General features: G+C 37.5%; 1 protein-coding gene across 1 annotated transcript in view; it reads left to right on the top strand.

Moving 5' to 3' along the window:
• The first annotated feature begins 2358 nt into the window (after positions 1 to 2358).
• Positions 2359 to 20412, top strand: part of LOC126913177 (uncharacterized) — a 514788-nt gene continuing 496734 nt past the window's right edge. The window contains exon 1 of the mRNA XM_050708765.1: positions 2359 to 3018. Within this exon, the coding sequence (XP_050564722.1) occupies positions 2679 to 3018 (340 nt within the window). The 5' untranslated portion in view covers positions 2359 to 2678. The remainder of the gene's footprint in view (positions 3019 to 20412) is intronic.

The raw sequence follows: 20412 nt of genomic DNA, 5'->3' as shown, positions 1-20412 counted from the left end.
GAAAAGATTTTGGTCGCTGTATAGGTGAACAGCTTGTCACCTGGCTGCTCCGGTGCTGGGACACTGGAGCCAATGGTGTGGAATTAGCGGGCAGGGAAGCCAAGCGGCTGGGATCCCTTGCTAGAGATGCAAGCATTGACAAAGCAATTGGAGATGGAACACGATCTCACAGCCTCTGGAGGCGTCTCCTGTTAGCTGTGAAGGGAAAGTATCCCTACAAGGAAGAACTTGTATGTCTACCAGTCAAGTGGACCACCATGGAGAAGGGAATCCAGTACCTGAGGGAATTAGCTGTACGGGAAGTAATTTATAAGGACCTAGACGACGCACAAACATCCACAGATCCAGATGAAGTCCAGTGTACTCGACCCATATGGCGGAAGTTTGTACAGAATGCACCATCAACATGGGCCAGCACATTGGCAATACTAACCTGGAAAGACGGTGAAGATCCCACAGTGGGTGACATGGCTAAACAACTCCGGGAGTATGAAGGAAATCTCTCCTCTTCCCTACAGGCCTGCATCTCGGCTGTGGAGAAACTCTCTGAAGAGTTCCACCAACTTAAAGAGAATTTATCTTCCCCCCCACCTGAACAAACCAGTGGCCACCAACTAAAAGAGAATACTTCGGAGAAACTTTTTGAAGAGGTCCACCAACTTAAAGAGAATTTATATTCCCCCCCACCTGAACAAACCAGTGGCCACCAACTAAAAGAGAATACTTTGGAGAAACTTTTTGAAGAGGTCCACCAACTTAAAGAGAGTGTATTTTCTTCCCCACCTGTACGAACCAGCGTCTCGGCTATTAGGGGTAAACGCGCATCCGTGCAAAGAAGACAATATGGTGGGTACACACCCCGCGCCACCCTGTGGTTCTACCTACGTGACCATGGAGAGGACATGAGAAAATGGGATGGAAAATCTACTGAGACCCTGGAGGCACGGGTACGTGAGTTGCAAAAGAAAACAATCGGGAGAAAGGGGTTCTCTGAAAAGTTTGCTGCTCCAACTTCTAGCAGGCAGTCTTTTAAACACAGAAACGAAGATTCTGACCAGGACTAGAGGGGCCCTGCCTCCAGCCAGGGGGAGGAAAGGGACAATCGAGTTTATTGGACTGTGTGGATTCGATGGCCTGGCACGTCTGACGCACAGAAGTATAAGGCTTTAGTAGACACCGGTGCACAATGTACTCTAATGCCATCAAGCTGTAAAGGGCCAGAGCCCATCTGTATTTATGGCGTGACAGGGGGATCCCAGCAGTTAACTGTATTGGAAGCTGAAGTGAGTCTAACTGGAAATGAGTGGCAAAAGCACCGTATTGTGACTGGCCCGGATGCTCCGTGCATCCTTGGCATAGACTATCTTAGAAGAGGATATTTCAAGGACCCAAAAGGGTTCCGCTGGGCTTTTGGCATAGCTGCCTTAGAGGCAGAGGACATTAAACAGTTGTCTACCTTGCCCGGTCTCTCAGAGGACCCTTCTGTTGTGGGGCTGCTGAGGGTTGAAGAACAGCAAGTGCCAATCACTACCACAACTGTGCACCGGCAGCAATATCGCACCAACCGAGACTCCCTGATTCCCATCCACGAGCTAATTCGTCAACTGGAGAGCCAAGGAGTGATCAGCAAGACCCATTCACCTTTTAATAGTCCCATATGGCCAGTGCGAAAGTCTAATGGTGAGTGGAGACTAACAGTGGACTATCGTGGCCTGAACGAAGTCACGCCACCACTGAGTGCTGCAGTGCCGGACATGCTAGAACTCCAGTACGAACTGGAATCAAAGGCAGCCAAGTGGTATGCCACAATTGATATTGCTAATGCATTTTTCTCCATCCCTCTAGCAGCAGAGTGCAGGCCACAGTTTGCTTTCACTTTGAGGGGTGTCCAATACACTTGGAATCGGCTGCCCCAGGGGTGGAAACATAGCCCTACCATTTGCCATGGACTGATCCAGTCTGCGCTGGAGCAGGGGGAGGCTCCTGAACACCTGCAGTACATCGATGACATCATTGTGTGGGGTGACACTGCAGAGGAAGTTTTCGAGAAAGGGAAGAAAATAGTCCAAATCCTTCTGAAGGCCGGTTTTGCCATAAAACAAAATAAAGTCAAAGGACCTGCACGAGAGATCCAGTTTTTAGGAATAAAATGGCAAGATGGACGTCGTCAAATCCCAATGGATGTGATCAACAAAATAACAGCTATGTCTCCACCAACTAGCAAAAAGGAAACACAAACTTTCCTAGGTGTCGTGGGGTTTTGGAGAATGCACATTCCGAATTACAGTCTGATTGTAAACCCGCTCTACCAAGTAACTCGTAAGAAGAATGCTTTTGAATGGGGCCCTGAGCAACGACAAGCCTTTGAACAAATTAAACAGGAAATAGTTCATGCAGTAGCCCTTGGGCCAGTCCGAACAGGACCAGACGTAAAGAATGTGCTCTACACCGCAGCCGGGGAGAATGGTCCCACCTGGAGCCTCTGGCAGAAAGAACCTGGGGAAACTCGAGGTCGACCCCTGGGGTTTTGGAGTCGGGGATACAGAGGATCTGAGGCCCGCTATACTCCAACCGAAAAGGAGATATTGGCAGCATATGAGGGAGTTCGATCTGCTTCGGAAGTGGTCGGTACTGAAGCGCAGCTCCTTCTGGCACCCCGACTGCCGGTACTGGGTTGGATGTTCAAAGGAAGGGTCCCCTCTACACATCATGCAACTGATGCTACATGGAGCAAGTGGGTTGCACTGATTACTCAGCGGGCTCGAATAGGAAACCCCAGTCGCCCAGGAATCCTGGAAGTGATTATGGACTGGCCAGAAGGCAAGTACTTTGGGATATCATCAGAGGAGGAGGTGGTCCGTGCTGAAGAAGCCCCACTGTACAACAAGCTACCAGAAAATGAGAAGAAATATGCCCTGTTCACTGATGGGTCCTGTCGTATTGTGGGAAAGCATCGGAGATGGAAAGCTGCTGTATGGAGTCCTACACGACGAGTTGCAGAAGCTGCTGAGGGAGAAGGTGAATTGAGTCAGTTTGCAGAAGTGAAAGCCGTTCAGCTGGCCTTAGATATTGCTGAACGAGAAAAGTGGCCAGTTCTCTATCTCTACACTGATTCATGGATGGTAGCAAATGCCCTGTGGGGGTGGCTACAGCAATGGAAGCAGAACAACTGGGAACGCCGGGGCAAACCCATCTGGGCTGCTGCATTGTGGCAAGATATTGCTGCCCGGGTAGAGAACCTGGTTGTAAAGGTACGCCATGTAGATGCTCATGTGCCCAAGAATCGGGCTACTGAAGAACATCAAAACAACCAGCAGGTGGATCAGGCTGCTAAGATTGAAGTGGCTCAGGTGGACCTGGACTGGCAACATAAAGGTGAATTATTTATAGCCCGATGGGCCCATGACACCTCAGGCCATCAAGGTAGAGATGCAACATACAGATGGGCTCGTGACCGAGGGGTGGACCTGACCACGGACACTATAGCACAGGTTATTCATGATTGTGAAACATGTGCTGCAATTAAACAAGCCAAATGGTCAAAGCCTCTCTGGTATGGAGGACGATGGCTGAAATACAAATATGGAGAGGTCTGGCAGATTGATTACATCACACTCCCCCAAACCCGCAACGACAAGCGCCACGTACTTACAATGGTGGAAGCAACCACCGGATGGCTGGAAACATATCCTGTGCCCCATGCCACCGCCCGGAACACTATCCTGGGCCTTGAAAAGCAAGTCCTATGGCGACATGGCACCCCAGAAAGAATTGAGTCAGACAATGGGACTCATTTCCGAAACAACCTTATAGACACTTGGGCCAAAGAACATGGTATTGAGTGGGTGTATCACATCCCTTATCATGCACCAGCCTCCGGGAAAGTTGAATGATACAATGGACTGTTAAAGACTACACTGAAAGCAATGGGTGCTGGGACATTCAAAAATTGGGAAACACATTTGGCAAAGGACACCTGGTTAGTCAATACTAGGGGATCTGCCAACCGAGCTGGACCTGCCCAATCAAACCTGTTACGCACTGTAGAAGGGGATAAAGTTCCTGTAGTGCACGTAAGAAACATGCTGGGTAAGACAGTCTGGGCTACTCCTGCCTCAGGAAAAGGCAAGCCCATTCGTGGGATTGCTTTTGCCCAGGGACCTGGATGCACTTGGTGGGTAATGCAAAAGAATGGGAAGGTTCGGTGTGTACCTCAAGGGGACCTAATACTGGGTGAGAATAGCCCATGAGTTGAATTGTAGTATGTTAATTATCATACAACACTGTATGTCATCACTACCATGGTTGCTATATATCATAGATGAAAATGGTGACTAATTAGAATGTATTGGAAAGAGTGTAACCTGAGCATGACATAAATGGTATGGAATAAGGGGTGGATATCTGTCCTGGTTTCAGGTAGGACAGAGTTAATTTTCCTCCTAGTAGCTGGCAGGGTGTTATGTTTTGGATTAGGATGAGAAGAGCGCTGATAACATGCTGATGTTTTAATTGTTGTAGAGCAATGCTTACACCAAGCCAAGGACTTTTCAGCTTCTCGCTCTGTCCTGCTAACGAGCAGGCTGGGGGTGCAGCAGGAGCTGGGAGGGGACAGACCCAGGACAGCTGACCCAAACTGGCCAAAGGGGTATTCCATACCATCTGACGTCATGCTGAACAATATATAGGGGTGGCTAGCCGGGGTGGGTGGGAGCCGGCTGCTCGGGGATAGGCTGGGCATCGGTCAACGGGTGGTGAGCAATTGCATTGTGCATCACTTATTTCGTACACATTATTACTATTATTATTATTATTATTATTATTATTATTGTTATTATTTTTCCTGTCTTAATAAACTGTCGTTATCTCAACTCACAGGCTTCACTTTCCCGTTTCTCTCCCCCATCCCGGAGAGGGAGGGGGGAGGGTGAGCGAACGGCTGTGTGGTGTTTGGCTGCCAGCCGGGCTAAACCACAACACATATCCGAAAATTTTAGAAAGCAAGCATAATGTGAACCTCCCATGGTAATACCTACTGAAGCCAACTGATGCCTACTGCTTCTTACTAAATTCCGCACAGTTTATGTCCATCTAATCGGGTTTTCTAGTGGTCAGTGAAGCTAATTCATTCTCTCTATCTTTAGTTACATTTGTGATATTCATGATGTCTTGCTCTATTCTCCCTTATTTTTGCAAACTAACAAAATATGAACTAAACTCTTGGAAAATTAGTAAAATTTGGGCAAAACCTCTTCATCAGATTTTTTTTATAGTTTATAGTTTAAAGTTTTAAAATAAGTATCAGCAAGTTTTAAAATAAATATAGCAAGGTTTACAAAAAAAAAAAAGACTAGTTGAGAATGTTTAATTTGGCAAATATTTGACAAATATATTCTAAAATGGGTAAAGTGACATATATACCTATATGTTTTGAAAATCCATCATTGGAGGGTGGTTAAAATAGAAAGCAAAAGAGTATTATGAAGAAAACCAAAATAGCAGTGATCTTTCATAATGGGGAACAGTATTAATTCACTAGAGATAAACAAATTATCTGCTTTTGCTTGAAATTCACGTTTTAGTAGTTGGTTAAAAATTTAAAGAAAAAACAAAAACAAACAAGCAAACAAACAAAAAAAACCAACTTGTTTTAGTAATATCACAATTATATGGCCAAGTAGTCCATTGGCATATTTTTTCTAGTTCACCAAAGGTGTTATGAATAACCTCACTAAAGGAGGTGGTTCTTTTACCAAGGAATATTCCATCTGCATGTACAGGCATAATAATGTTACTGATTTGTGGAAAATATTTAAACTTTATCCAGCTTATCTTTTTCACTTCCAATTGTATTAAAAATCATTTTTTTCTGATTACGACTAGTTAAAATAAACACAATATGTAGACTCTTTATAAATAAACACTCAAAATAGAAAAAACATTCTTTTTGTACCATGCATTAACATTTTACAAAGACGCTCCTGTTGTATGTAACTAAATATATATATATATATATATTCCAAACACAGATCCAGCTGTGTCTCCCTTCAACACTCTAGATGCCCACTCAGGCTGAGAATTCTTCTACCATGCCATTTGCTGTTTTTCTGAGTTCAAATTGATGGTAGAAGATGTGTTTGTGGGAATTCTCAATGCTTATTTTATGCCAGTGAAGCTCGACAAATAAAGGATTTCTGTGTTCTAGGAAATCCCACTTATAGAAAACATTTTCACCTTTAAACAGACATTTCTTTTAACAGAAGTATTTTTTTCATCTTAAAACATGGCTGGTTTTGCTACTTATTACTACTGTTTTCTTATTTTGTCCTATTTCGTCATTTAGAAATAAAACCAAAGTTATTTTGGAATGAAGTCTTGAGATGTGTCATTTAAAAAAACTTCAGATGAAAACAGTCAGAGTCTTTTGAAGAAGTTTAAACTGAACTATACCACCATCACTAAGCAGCAAAGATTCACCTAAAACTTAGGTGCTTAATCTATTTTACTCCTGTAATAAGGGGAAAGAGAGAGGCACCTCCAGAGACTGTAATCTGAAATAGGAGGGATGAGTTGCCTCTGGATGGGTTGAGTCACTTCACTGATTGTACACAGAGCCAAAGTACTTGCCTGGATAGTTGCTGAACTTGCGGGCGATTAACAATGAAAGCCTCAAACCTGTCTTTTTTCTGCCAAATTAAGTTTTGATACAACTTCCTTCTAGTTATCAGTAAACTGATTTGATTTTATATTCCCAAATTAATTTTATTTCACCAAACAGTCAAGACTGTTGCTCAAATATGTAATGGATGGTATCTCATTCTCAGTTTGTATGTTATGATGTTCGTACATTATCTCTGTATTCCTTTGTAAAGATAATGTCTGTGCTCCATGGAACAATTCCGTGGAAGGAAGAGATTACTTCTCTGGGAGCAGCCACACATGAGCCACAGCAGTGACATCCACACTGTTAGCTCTAGGAAAGGCATCAGGGAAGAAGCAGTCTCGGGGCACCTGTCACTTGTTTATCAGTGGTACCTAAACTCGTCTGCCATCTCTGAGGCAGGCCACAGAAATGATAGAAAGAGAAATTCTGCCAAGGCCAAAAGGGACCTGGACCAGAGTTTGCTGCAACTCAGAGCCACTGAACTGATAACAAAAAACTGGGAAGCAGGAATCCGGCTGAAAGACCTCAGCAGGAGAGTATCATATTAATTCTTGTCATTTCTATTCTATCTGACCAACCACTTGGGGCTTTCTTTGCTTAAAAGTTATGAAAAAGTTTTTCATTTACATTTTTTAAACTTTAAACTTTTGGAGAACTATCTACACAGGAAAGACCTGGACAAACTCAAAGCTCAGAATAACTTGGGGTCCAATCACAATAGACCCCCACAAAATAATTTCATTGCATTTCCTTAAGGAACTAAAGCTCTATTTACACTGATGTTCCTCTATTAGAAGTCCCCCCCCTCCACCCGCCCCCCCCCCCTTTTTTTTTTTAATGATCTAGAACATAAAAAATACAGGCAATGTAGTCCAAAGGCAGTAGTTTATTGACTTTGTGTTTTTAATTGTCGTTTTGGAAATAAGGAAAAGAGCTGGAAAAAAGATAGAAGTTAATATTTATTCGCTATGGTGGAGAGAGTACTTGAATGGTTTCTCAATTTGATCATAACCTTAGCAAAACTGACTCAAAGAGAGAAATGAAGAAATTTATATTTATACCTGATTAGATTGTGCAATCATATGCTGGTTTGAGCTATCAGTGAAGGTAAATAGAGCACTTCTGGAACGTTTAGTTACACACAGTTTGAATTCTATGAGATTTTTTTTTCTTTTCTTTTCTGAATGTCTAGCTACAGTCTACAATACTTTTAAAGTTATGCTTTAAAGTTATACAAGATTACAGGTCAAAAAGTTATGTATCTCTTCTCTAATAATAATAATAAATTAATAATAATTCTTTTTCCTTTTTTTTCCACTTTTTCTCATTCTACCACACACTTCCACACTTTACTGGGAGGCAGTTTATCTGTGAAAAATATTGAAAGTTTATATCTAAAATACATATTCATAATGCAAGATTTTAATAAATGTGACAGATATTTTTAAGCTGCCACTAACAAAACAAGTGAATTTAATTAAAAAAGAAGATGAAAGAGTGTGAATTGACATGAGCTTGTTTCATGCAGAGTGCCATAATAGATTCAAGAGCCACCAGAGTACAAGAAAAGGGGAGGGATGAGAACGGAAAGGAATTTTGCTGGAGGGAATCTTACTTGCTAGAATTGTAGAGCATGGGGAGGAAAACTAAAATAATATTAAAATAAGGTTCAGGAGCCTCTGTTGTAGATAAATGGTATAGATAAACTAGAGATTATTATTTTTTTATTTTTTTATTTTATTTTTAATTTTAATATTATTATATATTTTTTATTTATTTATTTTTTTTTTAAAGAAACACTAGCTGCCATGAATTTGCAACCATCTCCAGTTCCTTGTATTTTGTGTTGGCTTTTAACTCCACATCATAAAACACAGAATCCTCCCTTGGTTCATGTTTTTTTTTCTCTCTCTCTCTTTTTTTTTTTTCCTCATTTTCTCTCATGTAGAGAAAAGAGCCGAGCATCTGGTTTTGCAATTTGGAGTTGCGCCCTTGGCTCTCAATAAATTTCCGTATGATCCAACCCATTTGCACCTGTGCAAACTGGTAGTCTCTAGCCAACCCTATTTATTTTTTCAGTTGATTCTGCTAGATTTAGCTAAACTTTGAAAAATCATGTATAAAATTAAAGCAAAAATAAGTAGTCTAAATATTGACTTGTGGGTGTTTGTTGAATGCATGTCAATCCATAATTTTTCATCTATTTGCATTTTTGTAAACTTAAAAAAATAAAAACCAACACACACACACAAAAACAAACAAACAAACAAACAAACAAAACCTAACCAAATAGTTATAAGGGAACAATTGCATATTAATGATACATTCCTTTTTTCACAACCAAAAGATATGAATGTTGAGGGCATTAACCTTCTTAAACACTGAAGAGAGAACTTTTATAAGAAATAGGTAAGTCTCACAAAGCCTTTTACCCTCTACATTTAAAAGATTCTCTTGTGATCACAAATAAACACCACACCTTTGCTATACATTTCACAAAATTATAAAAATAGAACCATATAACCAAAACAATATTTTCTTTAATGCCAAAGCAATGCCTAAGACATTGCCATTCTTGCTTGAATTTAAAGACTAACAGGTGAGTCAGATATCGCAAGACAAAGTTTTGGATCATTAACATTAACAAAACAAATGTTACTGTTATCATAATTACACATCAAGAAGATTGTGGCTGCTACAAACTGCACTCAGGGCTTCGTTTTGGCTTGGATGTGTTTATAAACATTTCTTGAAAAGATTGTTTTTTAAAAGATCCACTTCCCATTTTCATTTTTAACCAAATTAAATGTGTATCTTTGTGTTTAGAAGCAAGCTACTGTAAATTGTACACAATCCATTAGTATCTATGCATCCATATCTACGGTAATTCTATATAAAACTTATTTACTTGCAGAAATGGTGTCTTGCAGCATACTGAAAATGGACTCAATCCAAAAATCAACACCATAAAAAGCAAAGATTTCCATCGTCTCTCTAAATTGGAAATCATTGGTCCATGGTGTGAAGTATACTTAAGAGCTTTTTCTTCAAACACTGCAAGACTAATAGCACACATTTTCTACAGCAAATACAAGTTTTCATTCTTTTTCTTCTTTTAGACACACAAATTCTCAATACATTTACTATGATGTACTTTGCAACCATGTGTTTTTAGCACTTCTTGTTCCATGTCTACGTCTTAAGTGGTCAGCTACTAAAATATTTGATTTTGATAAATCATTCAAGGAGCTTCCAGAAGTTTCAACATCTGCTTCTTACCTTTCAGCTTCCAAAAAGCTGCCTGGCCAGCCTAATAGCAATTTGTAGAACAGGGAAACTTAAAAAATGAAAACTAATCACTTCAACATGTTGCGAATCGTAAATTCCATGTTAATAATCATTTTCCCATGGGATGACAACAGCTGTCCCCAGATCTTTTATATCATAGAATGGCTTAGGTTGGAAGGGACCTTAAAGATCATCTAGATCATCTAAAGATCGTATTTTCAGTGATTCTAGTTTAACTGCCTGCCTTCTGACCACAAATAATCTTATTTTCCACTGTGAGTGACATAATCACAACTGTGTTGCTTGAAATAAGGCATTGGATTAAAGGCAAATGAGTTCATCTGAAAGGTCAAGACAAAGCTAAATGATGCTTAAGGCCCGCATCTACACTTAACTAAGCTGGTCAAGTCCCAGGAGAGACCTCAGACACAATCCTCTCACACTTTGCTGTTGTGGACAGGAAGATTTGGACACCAAATCTAGGGTTTAACACAGTTTGGCAAGGCTCTGGGAAAGTACTGTGAACGTCAGTAGAGGAGGAAAAAGCTTCAAGCATTTGGGAGGTAAAGAATTAAGTCTGATGAAACTTGGAAGGAGAGATGCAAATTTCAGGCTGATGTATGTATCTGAGATCCATAGAATAAGTTTTAACTTATTTTATGAGTTAAAGCTCATAACAAAAGAATAACACACACAAAATTAGAACTAAATTGTAAGCAATTATATGCCTAATTTTGCTGTTTCTGTTTTACAGATTGGACTTCATGAAAACAAACAAAAAGGGCAAGAACGAGGAGTGGAGAAAAAAATTTGAAAGATAGAGTAGGTTCTTCATAACATGTTAGTCTTTGGTTTTTTTTTTTTTAGATCAACTAATACAGTTGGAGAAAACATAAAAAATTATATGATGCCCAAAAGCCAAGACTTTTTTTCCCTTAATTTTATTAACTGTGTTAATTAATTAACTCTGTAATGAAAGATATTTTATTTCTTCTTTTTTCTTTTTTTTTCTATTGCATCGTTAGATCATTACACCTATGATAGTACAAATGATATGCAGAATTGTTACATGCTTTTGTCCATGAACATTACTGCAAATAGATTTGTTCGAAACAAAAGTTGTGTTGTATCATCTCCTTAGGGGGAATACCTGAGTTTGCATACGTATATTGATATGATATCTAAACTTCAAATGTTCTTTAATAAAGCTGCAGCCACGCAATCAGAGAGCAGTTGAGACTAGTGGTGGGGATCTGTAACAGACTGTGAATAATGAGCTTCAGACAGCTGAAGACATCTTCAAAGTGAACACATCAAACAACTTCTAGCCTAGCATATGTTTGTATCTAGTCTACAGGTAACAGCTGCAAAATAATAACTATCTGAATCTCCTTACATACAATTTACAGGAATAAAAGGGCTAAATAGTTGCCAGCTTCAGCTATGAAGAAACATTTAATGGACAAAAGCTAGTGGTTTTATAGTAAAGATTTCATTGACAGAGTCAGTGAATGGTCCAGAGATTTTATTTTATCTTTTAGCTGCAGTAGTTTTGTCTTACCAGACATCTCTTTTAAGACTACTCTTATTTGATAAATTAATAATAAAAATAAAATAATAAAAACTCTTGTCCTAGTTCATTTAATAAATCTGTTACTTTTCTGCCTCAGGATGCCCATTTTATATAAGTAGAATCTATACCTCCCAAATAAAAGACACTCATATAGAACAACTTCATAGAATGACGCACTGCAGCGCAACAGTTCTCGTATTAGTACCATGTCCTTCATCTTTTAAGTTGCCTTACAATCACATTTTTATGTCTTTATCTCCAACACCCTTGTAAATCTTTCAGTTCCTCTCCTGTAGCTTACTTCACAGCTGCCCCAGATGGACAAGTGACAGCATATGCTGTGGCTGATTGCAGCCTGCATGTGCTCCTGCTACCCAGCGTGCTGATAGACTTAACAGCTGGACAAACAAAACTGATAATTGCTGATCTCATGAAACTTGCTGGATTTTAATTATCGTCATGACCTTTAATCTTCTGTAAATTTGGCTGAAATTGATAAATACATTGGAAACTTCTTGGAGGACAGACCATATTATTACAGCATTGCCTTGTTTCTAAAAGAAATCCAGAGAAATACTTCTGAAGTGACTTAAGTCAAGTGCTGAAGTGACAGCAAGTCAGAAAATTAAGGATTAAAGTCACAATATTTTTTGAGTCATGAGAGGGATGTTGGTGCCAAAGTTCATCACAAATGCAAGTAAAATCTTGCAAGATAGATAGATAGATAGATAGATAGATAGTCTTTGGTACTGTGAACAACACAGGAAAAAATAAGACTAATGATAAACAAGTACATGGAAAGAGAAGCCAAAATGACTTTAGTATGAGGTTAGGACTCACAATCACAGTGACTGGTACTCAAATTCCCTGCTAACTCAGTCCATCGCTGGGACTACTGGAATCCAGCTGTTTGAGAAATGATGTATGATTGGGATATAAGTATAAGGAACAGATGGCAAAAGGAGAAGCAGATAGCAGCAGACCTTTAATTCATAGGAATTTTTATAGTCAAGAGTTCTGTGGAAGGTTCTTTTGGTAGGTTTTGCTTTAAGGTGTGGAAAAAATACAGCAAAAATAGAAAAGCACATACTAAGCCAAAGTAAATTGCTACCTGACTCAATGAGAGGAAAAATAGCTAAAATGTGTCCATAAACTATTTGTCAAATAATACCAAATAATGAACACACCTGTAAAAATCAAAGATGAGTAGAAAATTTGTAATGAACATTGGGTTATAGCTGTTGGAAAAAAAGTCTGCAAGATTAGTTCATCCATCTATAATTCTGAAAGGGATGAGAGAAAATCAATAGTCAAAATATTTAAATTATAATATTACTGAAAGATAGTTTTTAAAGGTGATAAAAATCAGCATATGGCATTTTTATTGAAGGTAGCTTGACTGCACCTGTTTCACCAGCTTTGAAACTACCACACTAAAAGTAACAGTCACCTCAAAGCCCTTAGAATGTCAAGATTTCCCTCCTATTTCTGTCGTGTCCCTCATTCTCAGTCTTTGTGACACATTCAAAAGTCTATGTCACACATTTTGAATCTTCAGATTTAGAATACAGCTTCCCAGAAATCAACACAAGAGGAATCTTTATCTGTCTTTCATTAATTCTCAGAAGACTTATTGGTGAGAATCTCTTTGCGGTCTATGTTGGTCTTACCCCCTTGGGAGACAAGCAAGCATGCTGGCCTCGAATCAGGGACATAAAAATACAGCAAAGATGTACTTCTCTGATCATTTAATGTGGCTCAGAAGGAGGTGTTCTTTCACACTGTCTAACAAATATCAAAGTAAGCTTGGCAGGAACATATTTTTCAGTAGCAGACAAATGAAAAGTATGCTCTGGCTGAGACAAGTGCTATTAATTATTCTGGCTTACTAATTCTCTTGCCTTCTCAAAAGAATGGGTAAATACTTAGGCTATTCAAAGAGCTCCAGTGAGAGGATTTTAAGTACAATACTTCTTACAGAACAGTTTAAATGTACGTTCAAGAGGGGAAGAAGAAAAAAAAAAAAAAAAAGAGAGAGATTTGTCCCACTGTTAATTTACAAAGTTCAGTGATTCTTCCTTGTAGGGCTAACATGATGCAAGATAAAATCATGTGTTATATAAAATAAGGTAAATGAATACACTTAGATGTAAATACAAACCAGCTTGAACACTGCACTTTAAGGAATGCAGACTGTTGAACTTCTCCTGGAATGTGGACACCAGAATCAGAAATACTACAACTAGCTGGTGAGATGTAGAAAGGCTTAACTGGGACATGTTTCTTCCTGTTATGACTCATAAGAAGGTTGAAAAGTTTGTAATGAAACTAACCTCAGATCTGTAGCAATATACCATGTGCCTGTTAAACAAAGGATTATAAAAAAGAAAGATGTAGCTAAAGGTGACAAACAACACTGTATTTTCACTTGTAAGGGAATCTCAGACAGAAGAAGATGCATATACTTGATAGAAACCTCTGAAGAGAGCAATGGATTTTCTTCCTACAGGCCAAGAATCTATATTTCCATCTAACAAAAAGTAAATAAGCCAAGTGATCATAACCAACAGAAATATTAAATAAAAACAATGAAATCAGTATCAGTGTCAAATTAACATAACTATAAATTGAGGTATAAAATCTGTTTAATATTTTGGGAGGATATCAATCCTGCATTAAAAAAAAAGAAAAATCCAAATAAATTAAAAGGAAACAAGTGTTCTTAGTGGATTAATATTTTTTTTCTAGATTTTCAGCTTTGAACTTTTTTTTTTTTCTCTTTTTTTTCCTCTCTCTCTTTTTTTTTTCTTTTTTTTCTTTTTTTTTTCTTTTTTTTTCTTTTTTTTTTTTCCCTTGGGTACAGGGAAATTTAATACATTTTTGCAGCATGTTAACTAAATCGTTAGTGGACATTCTAAACCTACACCCTTGATGTTTTATTTTGCAATGTGAAAGCACTGTGTACCAGCTTTCTACTGCGAGAATTAGGACACTGCAATCAAGTAGTGAATATATTTTCTCTGTGTTTCAGCTTTTTAAAGTCTATGCAGAAATAAGACAGCCTTGTTTTCTTGTATTCCTTATCATATTTGGATGAGACAAAACGACTGTGTTCCCTTTGGCTGTCTTTATGTAGATTGATTTCTTGTCACTTTATATTCATGATGTAACCCAATTTAGTGCGTGTTTTTATCAGATGTCTAAGAGGTGCAGGGAAGCAGATCACTGTCTAGGTCATTTGTGTAAGAAGCACCTTAACGTACAGAACAGTTATCTGGAGGGTAAAATAAAATATTAATAATTTCAGAGCTAGATCTAAATTAAACAGTCTTTTTATTGTTGTTTCACAACAAAATATAACAATATATATATATTTAATGCTACAGAAATTCTTCTTACTTTTGTTAAACTCTTTGTCGTGAAAAGTTTTTCAAACATGAATTGATGCTTGCATCTATGGTGGTTGGGATGAAATTAATAGTGAGTTAACATATAACCAAAAGGGAAAGATCCCTTGCCAATTCTCGCTATGTAAATTCCTGAAATTCTTCTTTAGTTTTGCTGCTATCAGAAGATACAAACCTCCTCATACTTTATTTCCCATGAGCCTCTCCTTTTTGATCTGTTCCTCCCTTGACCCTTTTTTTTTTTTTTAAATATTGGTTGTGATCAATCATATTAAGTTGGTGGAACAAACATATAATATTCTAATTAGAACATGTTTTGCCCTGATTTTGCTGATGGCAAAAATAAAAAAATAATAATAAAAAAAAATCTATCTACCTCACTTTATTTACATAGTAAATAAGTAGCAGTAGTTATAGTAGAATGGATATTGATATTTTAAAGTGAAATAAAGGAAATTAATTAAGGAAATTCAATATTAGTTTCTCTGTAAGTGTCATAATGATCATCCACATATTCTATGTGATATATATCTATATTTACTTTTTCATCTGTTTTAGCATTTCTAATTGACTTCTGAAAGCACTCAGTTTGAACTGAATTTTACTTTCATTGAAATTGATTTCTCTCATTACATTATCAGAAGATCATTATCAATCCATCAGAAACCTCAAGATCTCTATCTAAAATGAAAGGCAGAAGACTATGCACTATATACCACTCTTGGAGAACAAAACAGACAAACAAAAAAACAAAGCAACAACAACAAAATTCTTATACAGTGCTAGGAGAGCTCCAGAAGATGTCCACTGAGCTCCAGAAGATGTCCAGTGACAGACTGTCTGAGCTGCATGGCACCATTTCATTAAGAGAGAGCCATTTTCAATATTCTTGGAACTTTAACCTTGATGATATATTACTTCTATCTTCATATCTGTGGACAGTAGAGATAGAATGTTACTCTATTGGAAAGGTGCAATTTGGAGAAAGCACATCAGAAATGATGATCAGGTGCTGCATCTTCTGGAGTACCAGTATTAATTTTGTCTGTTTTCTTGATTTATTAATTGCTTACTTCAGTGTGAAATACATACAAAATAATGCAATGTGGGACCATTTAAAACTAAATATTATGACAATTTCAACTTATTCATTTAATGCATATTTTAGTCTCACAAAATTCAGTTATATTAAAAATGCTATGAACAAAACAAAAATAATGCAAGTGCCCAAATACAATAATATGTTAATATGATGCAATGCTCGTATTTCCTTTTTTTTTTTTTTAATGATTTATTTTTTATTTTTATTATGGAATCTCATTACATATGGGTGTTAACACTAGTATCCCCTACAAATCAACCATGAGATTTTTCATTAGTTTTTACTGCCTCCGTACCTATTCTAAGCACCAACATTACACAAATACTATGTGAATCTCATTTACTTTCAAAAGACCATTTCAGTATTGCTTGTGTTCTTTTTGGAAAGGACATGTGAGCTTGATCTGACTGTACACAGGATTAGTTGGAAGCTTTGCTGTTCAGTTCGTGATGGACTTAACTCAAGGTAGCAGTGTTAAGCCTGCTTCTCATTTGCATTTATTAGTTTCTGTTTGCTGCTATGCTAACTACCTTTCATGAAGCTACCTTTCAACATGGACTCAGTCAGAGCAAGCGTGTGATTTTTTGTCTTATTTTCCCAAAATATTGTATAGACAGTATTCTAAGCCACATGGGCAACAAATTAAACCCTTTCAAATCCCCTAACTTCTGGTGATCTGGAAGCTCCAAAGCTAATGAGGAAATAATCAGAGATCTTATTTAAACCAATTCATCCTGGACTTAGTTATTTCTAAGCTTTATGTTTTGCATTTAAAAAATATTAATGAGATCAACGTCTTATTTAAACAAAAGCACTATAAGATCATGGCAGTCTTAGCTGAGACTGTAAAATAGTAATGGCTTTGTAAGGTTTTATTTTAACAATGTAAATCATTTAACCTTTTTTTTTTTTTTTCCAAACCAAAATTTGTTACTTAATCAAACCTAAAATAGAAGGAAGGCCTGCTGTAGAAAACTGAATATCCTCATGTTAAGGTGTTCTGTTTTTTTAAATTCTTAAAAATAGTGTCAACTGACCCCAAAAGGTAGTTCACCAGGTAACTGAAATCATTCCAACAAAGCCAACTATCTGACTTCTTTAAAAACTTTGTCAGAGGAGGACTACATCTATTTGAAGACATGCTTTCAGATCAAAAGATTTTCAGAGAGAGGAAATGGAAGCCAAAATAATAGTTCCCATCAAGCAAGGAGGAAAGTGATTTTCTCCTCACCTCAGGAAGGAGATCTGTCCTATAGTAATAGATGATAATTTAGAATATAACTTACTCATGGCAATGTTTACCCATATGTCATTGTGCAAAGAAAAGGTGCAATTTGGTCCAGTAACAGATCTAACCTCAAAATCAGTAGGTGTGTTGACAGGAAGTCAGACAAGCACAAAAATGTCATCAGTTATATTATCTGCAGTTCCAGAACTAGCAGGGTCCCTGCCAGCTTCAGAGTTATCCTGTCTGCTCTACTGTATGCTATGGACGAGCTTAAAATCTACATTTGCCATTTAATAAGATTTTAAACATAAGTTTCACGATTGCTGCTGTTTTTCTGGAAGATCCTAAGGCAAATGTTCAAAACCCACATGAAGATATCAGCTTGCATATTAAAAATTATGCTTGTAATTCTTCAACTCAAAAAGCTTCAAAATTTCACTGAAGATGTACCCTAAAGGACACGAAATCTAAGGGAAATACAAATGCAAACCTCCAAGGCCCTTCTTTTGCCTCTCTCTCTCTCTCTTTTTTTTTTTTTTTTTTAATTTAAGTACTATTGATTGAAGATTATAATATCTTGAGATGTTTTTGGTTTCCAAGTACTGAAATAAAAATCCTAGTAAAGAGAGGAAAAACCAGCCAGGACAGAAGCAACATACTGTATATGCTTCTCCCACACATGACATGTCTATGGGACAACATAGAATATTTCTGGGAATATGCAACTCCCAAAGGATGACCTATCTTTACAACAACAAACACATGATATGTGTCTTTATTACAGTCTAACTTTTAAGAAGTCAGCAACAAATCTAAATGACACGGTTCTCCAAGCACAAGATCTACATTTCTGCAAACTACTTTTAGCATCCATTACACCTATTAATACTGGTACCAATAGATCATATTCTGAACATGCCTCTTAATATACATTTCATTAAAAAATCATTATTTTTTTATTATATGGCTGTGCCAAAGATGCACCATGAAAAGTATCTAACAATACTTTTAGCAGTAAAATTTTTCATTAAGAAGTCTGTTATTTAAAGGTTCAAAGTGCCTCCTCAGAGGTATAGAATGCTCTTGACTTTGCTAAATTCACTGGAAATTGAGGATACTCATCACTTTGTATGATGTTTTTAGCACTTACCAGGAGTGGAAATATAGCAAACAATTTTCTGACTAATTATATGCTGTTTTGTACATACTCTAGCAATGATACTTTCAAGGGTTGTCTTTACACATACTCAAAAAAGAGCAGTGTTGCAGTTCAGCCAATCAGTTTTATTTTTTTTTATTTAGTTTTGGTTTGACATAGCTCAAATACAGCACTGTTTTGTATATAAAAATGTGCTTCAAAACATAGGTGACATGGAATACAATGGCAAAAATCAGAAACCTTAGCTATCCTGAACTGATATTGCCCCAAAACACCTTCAGCCTTCCAAGTTTCAGTCTCTTATCAAGTTATATATTTGTCAGTCAAGTTTGAAAAGAAAAACACAAAACACACAAACAAAAAACAATAAAACAACAGCAACAAAACACAACAAACCAACCAAATTAAAAAAGGAACAAGAAACCAACCAACCAACAGTCCTTCTGATGACATCACAGCACCATTGACTGTGGTTCTTCACAGTCGTTGCTTGAGCAGTACACAAGATTTTTCAGTCCATTTTTCATAAGCTTTGTAGCTTTACACAAGCCACACAAGCCACCTCATCCTTTGGAAATGCTTAAATCCTGGTCCATCTTTTTTTTTTTTTTTTTTCTGAGGAGATTTGTGATGGAACCTCCAGTCATTCACAGCATATATGGTTCCCAAAAGACTTGAGAAAGACTTAAAAAAAAAAAAAAAAGAGAGAGAGAAAAGGACAAAAAAAAAAAAGTGTGTGGGGAGCACCAAGGTTTCAGTGAAGTATGAACAAAAATGCTTAACTTGGAGAATGATCAGAAAAAAAAAATCAAAATGATCAGGTAACTGAATAAAAATAAGAAGTTTTTAAGCAACTTTCATTCTACCCTATGTCCTTTCAGGCAGTTCATTGATTACAGGCTTATTTTCAAGTCAGTGGCTTTCTGAGATGCGTGAAACCTTGCAAGTACATTTTGGTCCTCCATGCAACACACTCTGGTTTCAAAACATCTCCTTGTGAGCATATGTATTTGATCCCCAGGAAAGCAACAATCTTCTCCATCCCTCTAACAGAGAGAAATTGCACACTCCACTTAGAAGACTGTGATATGCAAACCCTAGAAAAGTGAATAATGTCACCCAGTAAAAAGACATGCCTGCATGACTCAGTGCAAACAGTCATGAGCTCATGCTTCCAAGGTGTTTTTGTCATGGGAGCACAGGTCCATCTCTAGGCTAATAAATCCTTCCTCTCAGCAAAGTTTCTCCTCTCATGAGTTTGAGAATGTAGCTGCAGAACTTCTAATAGAGAATTTCCTTGCTTCAACCCAGGACGATATACAGACTGCACCTGCTACACTCTTTCTGCAAAAAGCAAAGTAAGCTTAGCCTTTCTTACTCTGAAATTGAATACCTCTTGGAGACTATAATGCGTTCAACTGATGCAGGTGTCTTCACTCTCTTAATGACAACAGAAGCAGTAGAAATATTAATATTTTCTCAGTATTATTTTATGTTTTCACATTCTTTATGAAATTTTGATCTAAATGTAATCCATCAGGGTCAAATAGTCTAGCAGACCAGCAGCAAGGAGTGTAAAATTACAGAAGAGAAAGAGAAAGTATGGTGGAAGTCTATAACTTCCTGATCTGTACCAAGGCTCATCACACTCAGTTTTTATTTTCATTACCCTATCAGTCACATATCATTATGCTCATTTGCTCAACTCTAACTCTTGATCAAAATAAGGCCACAATGCTCCTGTGTCAGGAGTCAAGGAAATTTTTTTTTTCCTTTTAGCTCACTCATTTATAATTACATTAAGAATCTTCCCGAAGAATCATTGTGCATATTTTCTCTCTTTTTAAGGAAGAAAATTAATAACCTTTCTTCATGGACCAGATGTTCAGGTGACATAAATCTTGGTAGCATGACTGACTCTAAACATATCTAGCTCCAGAGAAGGACCTGCTCTCATCCCTCAGTTTGAGTTTTTCCCACTCTATACATCT

This window comes from Cygnus atratus, chromosome 2 (assembly GCF_013377495.2).
Source record: "Cygnus atratus isolate AKBS03 ecotype Queensland, Australia chromosome 2, CAtr_DNAZoo_HiC_assembly, whole genome shotgun sequence".
In the NCBI taxonomy this organism is placed as follows: Eukaryota; Metazoa; Chordata; class Aves; order Anseriformes; family Anatidae; genus Cygnus; species Cygnus atratus.
This window is presented reverse-complemented; position numbering and strand designations above follow the sequence as displayed.